Below are 12,876 nucleotides of genomic sequence, written 5' to 3'. Positions count from 1 at the left end.
TGAATGAAAGAAAAGCTGAACTGTAGTTTCTAGGGAAAAATGGAAATCTAGAAGGATTTGGGGGTTGGGGCCTGGGTCCACTCTCCCTTATTCTGTCTGAATGCTTGTCTTTGTGACAGGAAGGAGACAGGTATTTATGAGTGTGTCTGTGTAGGAGTACAAGAAAGTTTGAGCCCATAGTAAGGAAGCCTTCTGCTTTTTCCCCCTCCTCAGTGCTGGGCTCTGTGGGCCATGGTGAAGGGTGGAAATTGGGCAGGAAGTGAACAAATCCTGCTCTGTATCTGAAGCGGCTTCTTCCTGATTTTCTCACAGAAGAGATTTACCATTCATCATTCTACAGTATAAACTGTCAATATCTGTTCTTATATTTTCTCTGAATGTGGCACTAACGAAAGCAAAGACCAATCACCAAGGGCGAATTATTTAATACAATAATGTTTTAATAGCTAAGAAGAGACACGAATAGTGGAGACGCCTGTGGCTAATGGATTTCCCTGGTAGGAGATAAAAGGCTGATTACACAGCAGAGCAAGTGAAGACCTGGTGCATTAATGACAATTTACAGGTCAGCTCACTTACAGAAGTGATTTAAAACGCACCATCTGTTTTCTAACTGTAGGTTGATAACCATGATTGTTTACAGTCAGCGTCTCCATCAAGAATTGTTACTTATTTGTCTTTCTGAGTCTTGGTTGGGCCCATAATATTTTATCTGCTGGACCCCCAGATTCTTTCCAAATCAAACAGTTTCTAAATTGAGTGGGTTGATAACAGTCAATCCTGCTTCTATTCAGCCTTTCTCTGCCAGGTTAGAAAACTAAGTCCCAATGCCCTAGGACATCCATTGTGTGTATTGGATTAACTCTTTCCGGTGCATTTACTCTGGTACTAGCTAGGTATCATCCTTGACTGAGTTGAGAAAATAGTCACTCAAACATAGTGTTCTGTGGCTCAGATCTGGAACCCCAGTTCCCCACCTCCATGCAAGCACCACACACACACATGCACACACACACACATACACACACCCTCTCTTGCTCTCACGTGGGCAAGAAAGGGGGAGCCCAGCTTTGGCTTCCACTCTGCCCCCTTCCCTATTTCGCTGCTCTGTACCTTTTGTAATTAATATGCAGCAGAGTGTAAGGATTAAGTATGAGGGCTGTGAAGTGACACTTCCAGGTTTAGATCCTGGCTCTGTCGCTCTCTAGCTAGTGACCTTGTCCAACTGTTCTGTGCCACTGTTGCCATATATGAAAATACAGGTACTAGTAAGATCTGCCTGAAGGAGTTGCTGCAAGGATTAAATTGACACACATTAGCATTTAGAGCAGTGTCTGGCTTATAGAGAGTACCCAGTAAAAGTGGTCAGTATTGTAATTACAGGAGATGGTTGGGAGGCCAGGCACCTGATCCTTTTCTAGAGTCTGTAAATTAGGTAGGGCTTTGTAACTTACTTGTAAGTTGGAAGGATGGAAAGAAAAGAAAACACTGCCCGGCCTCTTTTTCTACCTATGCATTGTAGGCGTTCGTTAATTGAACTCACAGTTGTTGTTGAATACCTACAACGTGCTCGATGAGTGATTCTCAGAGGGTGAACCCCAGCTCAGCAGCATCAGCATCAATGGAGCCATATTAGAAATGCACATTTTCAACATCCTCCAGATCCTTCTGTGAAGGTGGGGCCAAGCAATTTGTGTTTTAAGAAGCCCTGCGGATGTTTCTGGTGTGCTGACGTTTGAGAACCACTGCCCTAGATGTGAAATGTAGTCAGTCTGCTGGGCACTGGGAATATAAACATGAATAAGATCCTGTCCCTCTCCTTCTGGAACATACAGTTTACTGAGAGACAGCTTTATACACAAGGGCAACCAAGGATTCTGAGAGGAACAGTAGAAATGCAGAGCCACAATAGAAGCCAAGTCTGCATTTCAGGGCTTGGAAAGAATTTCTAAAGTGATCATTGAACTAACTCTTAGACAAAGACTAGAACTTTTCCAGGTGTAAGTGGGGGAACGGCGTCTTATGGAAAGGAACACATGTGCACTTGGGGGTGGATGGGTGTGCACACACACCTCAACTTTTTCTTTTAGTCTTTAAAAAAAATTTTTTTTCGAGAGAGAGAACTTGAGCAGGGGATAGAAGTATAGGGAGAGAGAGAACTCCAAGCAGGTTCTACGCTCAGCACAGGGGACTCAATCTCACAACCCTGAGATCGTGATCTGAGCTGAAATCAAGAGCTGGATGCTTAATTGACTGAGCCACCCAGGCGCCCCCACACCTCAACTTTTAAAAAGCAACTCCTGGAGAGGAGGGGCTTTGTGTTGTGTTCACTGTTGGATTCCCAATGCCTAAAACATGCTCCTGGCTCACAGGAGGCACCAGGAACTATTTGAATGATTAAACCACAAAGGTCCTAAGTTTCCATATATTTAATTTTCATTGAAACATTTCTTCTCAGAATGATATTAAAACAAATAAACCTTATTGTGAGTTCTGTGCTTTAAAGCATCGTATTCCTTAAAGAAATTAACCAGTGACCAGATTGTTCATTTAACAGTGTATCTTAAAATTTGGGTTGGCAGTATGAGACTGTCCCCTTTAAATCTGCCAGGATAGCTCAGTGAAGCCCAGAGCCCTGGCTTGATACAACTTATCCCGAACCTGCAACTCTATCCAAAGGTACAAATTATTGATGCTTCTTATAAACACATTGGTCTTTACAATAGAAACCCTGACAGGTTCTTCATTAAAATGTGAAGAACCAAATATCCCAGGCAGCATATTTCCTTCTGCTTTAGTTAAAATCAACTCTGCATACAAAATGATCCTGGTACTTTTCCTGGTCATGTTCGCATATGTTACCCTATGCCAGATGCCCGCTCTTCTTTCTTGTGGATGCCAAGGTGTACTTCATAGCATCAGTCACCTCCCCAAGGGTATCTCTGCATCTTCACACTGACCACAGCGACAGGTCTGGTCGTCTATTCAAAAGAAAGGACTTATGCCAAATTAGACCTCAGAACTGAGATTTCCTTCCTTTCAGAGCCACTTCTAAGGGAGCCATCCTACAGGATTTCCTCCCCAGCATCACCGTGTACCTAGTCTGGCTTCATGAACCCTGTTAATTACATCCCTGGCCAGCTTGCCCTGGCCTCTGATCTGACAAAGCGGGGGCCTCCTCTAACCTGGGTTCCTAATCATGTGGCCCAGAGATCATAGGTGTTTTAGAGGACAAAGGGACTTTGGAGATCTAGGAACACAAGCCTTCTAAACATTGAACACGCAATAAAATAAGATAAAAACAGAGAGGGAGGCAAACCATAAGAGACTCTTAATTCTAGGGAACAAAGTGAGGGCAGAGGGTGAGTGGGGAGATGGGTGATGGTTATTAAGGAGGGCACTTGATGTAGTGAGCACTGGGGGTTATATGCAACTGATGAATCACAGAATCTACCCCTGAAACTAATAATACATTATATGTTAACTAAATTGAATTTAAATAAAAAATTTTAAAAAAACATTGAACATACAAATGGTCTGTTGTGTGATGGATGGAGAAGTTAAAATAGATAAAAATTTTTAAAACCAAAGTTGACATGAATTTTCCTTTGCTTCTCTTATCCCCAAATGCAATCTTTTAGATAGAATTGGGATTAAAAATAATGCCCCAATTAACTTAATATATGATGTTTTAACTTTTCTCTCTATTTGATCTGTGGGGTAACTGCTCTTCAACAATACTTTTTGGTTAAACAACCAAGCCTTCCAACCAAGCCAACCAAGGAGAACTGTTATCACAGAGTAGATTTGGCTGAAAAGTTGCTTGAATATGTTTGAGAAACATAGCCATTTTCACATCACAATGCAATTATTAAAGATGTTAATTACAAGTCACTTCTCCCTGGACCTCAGTTTTCACATCTTTAAAAAGAGGGAATGGGACTCCAAATCTCTTCCAGGGTTAGGATTCTACTCAATTTTAGGTCTTCCCCTCCAGAGCTGCTTTAAGGAGCTAAGGAAGGGCTACGGAGGAGAACTGAGGGCAGAGAACATGCATAGCCACCCTCACTCTGCTTCTTACACACACACACACACACACACACACACACACACACACCCTTTCTTCACATGGTTATCATCATGTTTAGATGCCCTTTGTTTCTAGGTGCACATTAGAATTGTGTTGCTAGTGATAAATGAGCAGTGAAAAATAATACCGAGTGACTGTGTAACACCACCTGAATATAAGAGGGTTTTTTTTTTTAAGATTTTATTTATTTCTTTGAGAGAGAGGGAGAGCAAGAGCACGAGCAGGGGCAGGAGGAGAAAGGGGCAGAGGCAGAGGGAAAAGCTGACTCCCCACTGAGCAGGGAGCCTAATGTGGGGCTTGATCCCAGGACCCCGGGATCATGACCTGAGCCAAAGGCAGACGCTTAACCGGCTGAGCCACCCAGGCCCCTCTAAGAGGTTTTAAAAATATACTTCAGTTTTGTATTTTTGCAACTTTAGAAAAAAATAGGAATATGATTTTGAATAAGAGTTTGTTACTTTTTGGCACCTCCTGGTTACAAATTACTTCATTTGTTCATTGTGTGCAGCTTTACTCTCTGCAAACTTACTCTCTGCCAGGTACTGGGTTAAGCTTGGGGCCTACAGAGGGAACATAGCTTGATATGGTTGTTCATTAAAACATTTTAAGGACACATTAAATAACAGTAGAGTTGAGACAGAAAGAGGAACAGAAATATGTGAGATTACCCGTGAGATTCCAGGCAAGAATTGACAGCTTTTACTTGAAGGTTGTCACCCAGAATCCTACTGCCTCTCTTCAGACTTGTGACCCTTATGGATTGAGCACTGGATGTTTTTGAACTTGAAAACTCTGTTCTTTAAATTTTATCTTTCTATTCATCTAGTGCCTCAATTTCTCTGTATACATTTTTAAAATTTTAGTTCTTACCTCAGGAGCATCCTTAGGGTTACTATTTGTGGAAAGAAATAGATATTTTTAAATGCCTTGCACTCAAAGGCAATGTCGCTGTAAAATAAGGTGGGACTATTAGCTTTCAATACTTCGGCTTTGCATAAAAAGAAACATCTAACAGCTGTGCGGCATTTAACACACCAGGAATCCTATGTGTTCACGTTTCTGTTCGGTTTCACTTTTTCTGTTTTCTTTCTTCATTTCTTTAGTTTATATTGGTTATGGAGCAAAAGGTTAGAGGCTACAGTTTTTATGAGTTAAACTCACAGCCAGTGGTCAGTGCTGAAGCTAGTATGAAGTGAATACAAGCCGCTGATGGGGAGAACAGACATTCCTGGCATCGTGGGTGCATGTAGAGTCACTGAGGGGCTGAGGATGGGGGTAGAACTTTATAAAATACACCGGGGTGTAGAAAAGATTCTGGTAAGCTAGTTCACGCAGGAATTGGAAATCAGTGAAAACACTGATCCCGCATTATTTCATTCCGAGCTATTGACTTCATTTATCTAAGGATTTCATTTGTTTTATTTAACATTCAATGCCCTCGGTCACCACTACCTCCAAGTCTTTCGCAAAAATTGTCTTCCAAAGGTATTTCCAAGGTTAATTAAACTTAGGTACATATGATAATTGAGGTTTGGTCTGCAGGGGAAGGGTGCAAGTTTCGAGTTCCAGGGAGATCATTATTGACGACTTTGAAGAACCTGGCTGCAAAAGGGACTCATAAAAGAGAGAAACATCGATGGAACAGGCTATGGTTTGTCCAGAGGGGTTTGGAAACCAGAAGGAGACTTCAAAAGCCATTAAGAAGTTAATAGGAAGCCTGCAGTTCTTGGTGGTTGAGACTAACGTGAGTGTGGGGCTGTGTTTATGGGCAAACACTCCCTATGCTCCTGGCAGTAGACTCTTTATGAAGCTGAGACTGCAACCAGCAGTGAAAACGAACTAAAAAATGAGAAGGGAGGAAAAAAATAGGAATTATGAGCAGTGTCAAAACATACAAATTTAGAAGAGATATATTGAAATTTAAAGTTGAAAAGTAATTTATGTTTTAGGAATTCCCATTTCCTAGATTTTGTGTAAGAATAAATTTTAAAAGTATGTGAGATTCATTGCCTTTGTTTTGATGGAGTAGAAAAGTTAGAAGCTATTTCATTTGCATAAATGAACATATGATTTTGAGAAGAGAATGATGAGACACCCTTGTTTGTTTTAGGGATCTGCAGATAGGACAAAGAGAAGAGCACAAAAACTATGAGTATAGGTGAAATATCATGCCATATGATTGTGAACATTATGAACACAGAATAACTTTACTAGTCAGAAATGTGTTAATAATAAGCACTGTAAGTTAATTGCAAAGCCATAGTTAATCATTTTTCGTCAATGGTAGTTTCCCATAAAAATTAAGTGTTAAAGTACTTAGTCTGTTTGGTGCTAAATTTAGAAAAAAGTAACTTCACTTGCTCTTTGTATAAAGCTACCAAATTTTTGGTACTTGTGAGAGAATTCAATTATTGTATCATTTAATTAACAGCAATATTTGATAATTGTTTCAAAGTATTCTAACTCCTCTTATATTCTTGTTTTACAGCTTGGCTCGTCCTCTTCTGTGCCTTTCACATCTGTTTTTTCTCAGCTTTTTATGACTGTTGTGGTTCCTCTCATTATTGGACAGGTAAGGTCTCCAATTTTATCTGCTCTTGTGTGTGTGTGTGTGTGTGTGTGTGTGTCAAATTGTGAATTCCGAAATAACGTCGGGACAATTGAGAGAAAAGAGAGAGAAAGAGACAGTTAAAAGAAAACATAAAAGACTATGAAATACCAGGTTTCATCCATCACCAAATTCCCACCTTTTAGTTTTTTTATTTAATATCGATCTGCTTTGCAGATAGCTTTACATAGGGATGCCAGCATATACTCTTGATTTTTTAATTTATTATCTGTACTTTGTAGCCATGTAGCTAGCTTAAAAATACCTAGCAAATAATTTCCTTATTCTGCTCATTCTGATAAGGTCTCAGCATTGTGACTATTGTTGGGAACAAGCATCTAGCTGGCTGGCTTCTTCGTAGACCCCTTCAATAACAGTGATCATATTTGTGATCATGTAATTAATAAAATAAACACTTAATTCTATTAGCTCTTAAAATTAGATCTTAGAAAATTTAGTTTCCTTCATCATTCTTATTAAATTAGACTAATAGGAGAAATTCTTACATTTAACTTCTTATAGCAAGTTAATAAGCATGTAATTGAATTATAACATACAAATTTGAAAACACAGGAATGAAGCACAGAATTGTACCGCTAAAATGAGTGAGTCTTAGGAAAGTAGTATGTCAGGGTGGTTAAGAGCACAGACGTTGGTTAAAGAGCAACTAGACTCTAGTTCTTAGTTCTACCTTTTATTTGCTATGTGACTTCGGGCAAGTAATTTGATGTCCTTAGCTCCAAGTTCATAATTTACCAAATTGTATAATAATAGCACCTACTTCAAAGAGTTGTTGTGAGGATTAATTTAAAAGTGGATGCATGTGAAGTTTTTGTCATCACAGAGCCTGACACAGGTAAGTGCTGGATAGTGTCTATCATCCTCATTTTCGAATTCCCTGTAAATACTAAACAAGAAGCAACTCTTTGAAATACTAAGTAGAAAAAAGATGATGTCTATGCACATGTTACATTTACACTCCATCTTAGGCCTGGTTCTCTGGGAAAGAGAGTGTGAGACAGAGGTTTGCATGTAGGAACTTTCCTCGAGGAGTGCCCTTGGGGTGAACACCTTTGGGAAAGTCAGAAAAGTAGGACGGGGAGAAGTATAGGACAATGTAGTTCCAGCAAAGGCCTCTAGCCGCACTGACCCCTCAGAGTCATCCCACCGAAGACCAGAGTCTTACAGACTCTTGCACGGACCAGGCATTAGATACTGGCTTCCCTCCACTCCTCGTGAGAGGTATGACCTTGGGAGAGTCTACTGTCTTCGTAGCAGTTCCCAAAGAGGAACTCAACTGGGATCTCTGGGGCAACAAGCATGCCCTGCAGATGTGGGAAGAAACACCTCATTCCACAGCATCTGCTACATGTCTCCATTTTTCTTTAAATTTTAATGTTCTACTTAGAAAATGGACTAAATTTAGAGTAAGAGGGTAGGATTTAAAGGTACTCAAAGAATACCATTTAATCAAATACAGAATGGGGGCGCCTGGGTGGCTCAGTCATTAAGCGTCTGCCTTTAGCTCAGGGCGTGATCCCAGCGTTCTGGGATCGAGCCCCGCATCGGGCTGCTCCATTGGGAGCCTGCTTCTCCCTCTCCCACTCCCCCTGCTTGTGTTCCCTCTCTCGCTGGCTATCTCTATCTCTGTCAAATAAATAAATAAAATCTTAAAAAAAAATTAAATATAGAATGGTACTTGGAAAAATACTTCTCCTACAGTGCTGCTCACATCGCAGGTATTCTGGCTCAACATTATGCCCCTTGCCTCTCTAATCTCTTTGCCACATTCCTACACTCTCGCCTCCCTGGCTTTGCTCAATTCCTGCTTAATTTTTCTGTTTAGGACATCTTTCCATCTACCCTCCCACTCCAACTCATTGTTCATGTGACTCCTTAATTTATACCTTCTTTGAACCACCTGTCTGAAGTATGTTCCCTGGTTGTTCTTTACTGTAGCACCTTGATTCGTTTCCTGGCCTTTGCCACAATGTATACTTATCTTTTGCTTGCTTGTTATCTGTTTGTCTCCCCCGTTAGACTGTAAGCTTCGTGAGTACAGGAACCATATTTGTTTTGTTTACCATTACAGACCCAGACGATAAGCACCCAATAAATATGTATGGAATGGGTGAGTGAGGGAATGACTGCGTGAGTTCTATGATCAGTAAGGGAGATGCTGTCTTGTAGAGGCATAGCAGAACCTACCTGCCCTTCTCAGCTCTAGACAGTTTAAGCTGTGGTTACTTTTAGTTGAAACCCATACTTATTTTCTTGGTTCTGAAAATAATTCCGTATAACTCGAGGCTCACACTTCCTTTTCTTAGTGAATCTTGGATATATCTCTGTTGATAATAAATGTTCGGCTTCAGACATATGGACCAAAAAAATACATTTGTCTAAACTATTCAGTGATACATATACATATTTTTATATATAGTTATATATATATAGTTATGTATACTTAGTTAGATATGTAGTTCTATAACTTATGTAATTAAGAATATATATCCAGAGAGAATAATGAATTGTTAGATTGCTCATCATTGTGTTCCCAGTAGTAAAGTATTATGGTAAATTATAAAATAGTAAAGGTAGTCAAAAAGTAATATAGATGGTTTTAAAAAAATTCTTCCAATACCAAAGATCTTTAATGGCTTTTTTCAAAGAGGAAAACATATTTGCATCTAGCTGCCCACCTCTTCTATCCTAGTCTTAGGAATTAAGAATCATACCCCCAGTCTCCACCTTTAGGAACCACCTGCCACCTCTTTTTCTGTACGTCCTCACTCCCCTACATCCAGGCAATCACTAAATGCCTCCACTTCTGCCGCAGAGGTCGTTCACATCTGGCATCTGCGATCTCATCCACAACCGCCAAAGAGGGTGCCACAACTTTGTCATCTCTCATCTAAATTATTACACCTCTCTCTGCTGTGAGCCTCTTTTTTTAATATAATTTTTATTTTGTTATATTAGTCACCATACAGTACATCCCCAGTTTTTGATGCAATGTTCCATGATTCGTTATTTGTGTTTAACACCCAGTGCACCATGCAATACGTGCCCTCCTTAATACCCATCACCGACCTATCCCATTCCCCCACCCCCCTCCCCTCTGAAGCCTTCATTTTGTTTCCCAGAGTCCACATATGAGCCTCTTCTAATTCCTAGCCAATGTCTTCACTGCCTCCAGGACAGCCCTAAAAACCAGATGTTGTTCTTCTCCTTACACACTACCCCCTTGGTTCCCTGTTGCCCATTCCTTGTGTGGCCCACAAAGCCCTTCACAGTCTGGCCCCAACCTGCTTCTTCAGTGTCACCTCCCGCCATCCTCTTCCTAACAGCACTTCCTGTGCCAGGCCACATGTGCACCACTCCCTCACCTGGCCACGCCCCTTCACTGCCCCCTGCCTTGCATCTCTAGGTTCCTGAGATTTCAGCCAGCAAACTCCTGCTCCTTCCTTAAGACTCAGTGCAAAGATGCCCTCTGGCGTGCAGTTGACCTGCTCTGACTCCCCGTTCTAGACTAAATGCCAGTTGTCACGTGGTCCTTGATTGATAATATTCATCAGGAGCGATTATAATTGATCTGGGAGCTTCCTAGAAGTAGAGACCATTAGTATACTTAATAGTATACTTAGTAGTAGGGGGTGAGTTGGCTGGAAGATTGGCTGGAAAAAAAAACACAAATTTATGGTCATGGAGCCCCCAGCAGCTATTTTACCTAGATCTCCAGTTTCACTAGAGAGAAACACATAATTGGTCTCATCTGGTTTCAAATTTATGACCCCAAATTTAAAATGTCACTTAACACTTCCTAGAAATCCTACTGTACTTCTTTACAAGATTATTTCACTCTTTCTATTTTCAGGTCTCTTTTACTTACCCTAATACTCTCCAACTTGCCCATTACCCTTGGCTCTCACTGACTTTGCTTCTGTCTCGTAAACACGCCAGCTTTGATCTTCCCTTAAAAACTTTGCAAGGGCTGTTCCTTCCGCTTGGAACGCCTCACCTTTCACCTTCTCAGAAAGACCTTTCCTTACACCTCCTCCAGTGGCTGCCCAATAGTCAGTGTCATATCATCCGGTTTAAACCTCTACTTAGTAGGGATCATGATCTACCTCTTGTTGATTGGTTTGTTTGTTTTTGCTTTCTATTTATCTTCTTAAACTAGAATATAAGCTCTGCGGTATCAGGGACCTTTTCTGCTTGTTTATCTCTGTATTCATTTGTTATCAGTTGACTCACCTAAACTTTGTGATGTGCTCTTTGAGGACCTTGTTAGACGTGCTCATATGTACTATTTCAGAGGAAGGAGCCCAGGCAGGGTAGTCTCATCTCTCAATTGTAAGTAGAGGTGGCACATTATGAAAATAAATATTTCTGTAGATTAGTGTGTATATCTTTTAAAAGGAGATTTTATCATTACCTTTTAAATAAACAATGGAAACTAGAGGGAGAAGAAAAAAGACCAGGAAGGAAGAGTTGAAGATATTTTCCTTAACCTTCTAGTGATAATAAAGCTTCATCATTTAATTTTTTACTTCTATTTCTGAGAGTTAATTTTATTGTATTTTTCTGTGTTTTCCCCATACAGCACACCTTCTTGGTTGAACTCATTATTGACTGACTGCAATGTGATGCAGGGTCTAGTTTGATTTCTGCCTGAATATATATACAACTTGTAGGCCTCACTTACCTCATTTGTAGAACAAGGAGTTTAGTATCTTCTAGCTCAAAGATGCTGTGACCGTGTGAGATAAGATTAGTCTTTCCATAGATGGTTGGGAGATTGCATCTTCTGTCAGTTCTAGAAATAAATTAATCACGTGTTATTGTAATATTTCTTTTTTCCTGATAAACTCTTTGATACATCTGAATTCTTGTGGCAGTTACTTATTTCATGCATTATATTGAGAGATTTATGAAGAAATGTTAACAAACTAGAATTTCCACCACCTTTGAAAAACATTTTTCAAAACAGCATGCTAAGCCCCACGTTTTATCTATAAAATTTTGAGGTTGACTTTTCATATTAAATAGTCTTCGGCCAAAGCCAAAGATAATGTTATTAATGCTAGTAAAATTTTGCATTTATGTAATTATATTCGCTATGAGCTATTTTCATTGCTTCACTTGAACTGCTCTGAGAGAAAAGGAGCTGTTGCATTATGCAGTGGGATAGCCCGGTAAACAGTATGTGATAGAAACATCACCAAATCAGGACTTGGAAATAAGAATTGCCATTATTCACCATGTGCAGGCCCTGGTTCTAAAGCATTTTATATTTATTCAATAACTTACTCTTCACTACGACTACTACTGGTTACATTTTACAGACGAGGCACAGGAAAGTTAAGGATTTGCCCAAGATTACAGAGAAAGAAGCTCCAAAGTCCATACCTCTAACCATGAAGCTCTGTTGCCTCAGGAGGTAGAGGTCATGTTCCTTGCTCAGACCCCCAGCACCCCCCATGACTTTTTAACATTTTATGCCAGTTGTTTGGGCTCTCTGTGCCTTTGTTTTCAACTGTAAACTGAGCAGGAGAATATCCGCACAACTTCTCTCATGAGACAATTTAAATAGTACTTAAGTAGATGATGGGTGTTTACTGTTTATACTTTTTAGATATTATTTTGAATCTACTCAATATTTAATAAAAAATATTTTTAAAGAAAAGTGTTACATACATTGGATTTGATTTTGTATCGCTGGCTCTACATTTCAACAGACTATTAAAGAAAAAGCAAACACTTTGTGAAAATATATGGATTCAGTGGAATAGAGGATACAACTTGAAGAAGCAATCTAAAGTCACCTTGAAGAAAAATGGATCTTTAAAATTCAGCCTTAATATGAAAAATTATCCATCACATATTCCCACTCAAAAATCAATTTATAAATATAAAGACAGAGTGGAAGAAAAAAAAGGCAAGAAAATGCCCCAGAAAAAAATTGGAGAAAACTAAAGTGATGGATATTACACTTCTCAGTTATCTCAGTATATAAACATTCCTCACCTAAGACATATTTTTCTCAGGTTTCTCAGGCTTGGAGGTCATACAGTAATTGATATGTGGCTCAGCTTATTAAAAGTACTAGGATTCAAGTCTAGGTTTCCCTTTAAGCTCTCCTGGTGTTTAATTTAAAATAGAGAAAATCAAAATGAAG

At 39.7% G+C, this 12,876-nt stretch overlaps 1 protein-coding gene across 6 annotated transcripts in view; it reads left to right on the top strand.

Moving 5' to 3' along the window:
* Nucleotides 1-12,876, top strand: part of SLC10A7 (solute carrier family 10 member 7) — a 242,335-nt gene that overhangs the window by 187,513 nt on the left and 41,946 nt on the right. For all 6 annotated transcript variants that reach the window (XM_008685453.2, XM_008685454.2, XM_008685450.2 and 3 more), the window contains exon 7: nt 6,579-6,662. In XM_008685453.2, coding sequence (XP_008683675.1) covers nt 6,579-6,662 — 84 coding nt within the window. The remainder of the gene's footprint in view (nt 1-6,578; nt 6,663-12,876) is intronic.

This window comes from Ursus maritimus, unplaced genomic scaffold, assembly GCF_017311325.1.
Source record: "Ursus maritimus isolate PB19 unplaced genomic scaffold, ASM1731132v1 scaffold_11, whole genome shotgun sequence".
In the NCBI taxonomy this organism is placed as follows: Eukaryota; Metazoa; Chordata; class Mammalia; order Carnivora; family Ursidae; genus Ursus; species Ursus maritimus.
The sequence above is the reverse complement of the archived record's forward strand: the minus strand, read 5'-3'. Positions and strand labels throughout refer to the sequence as shown.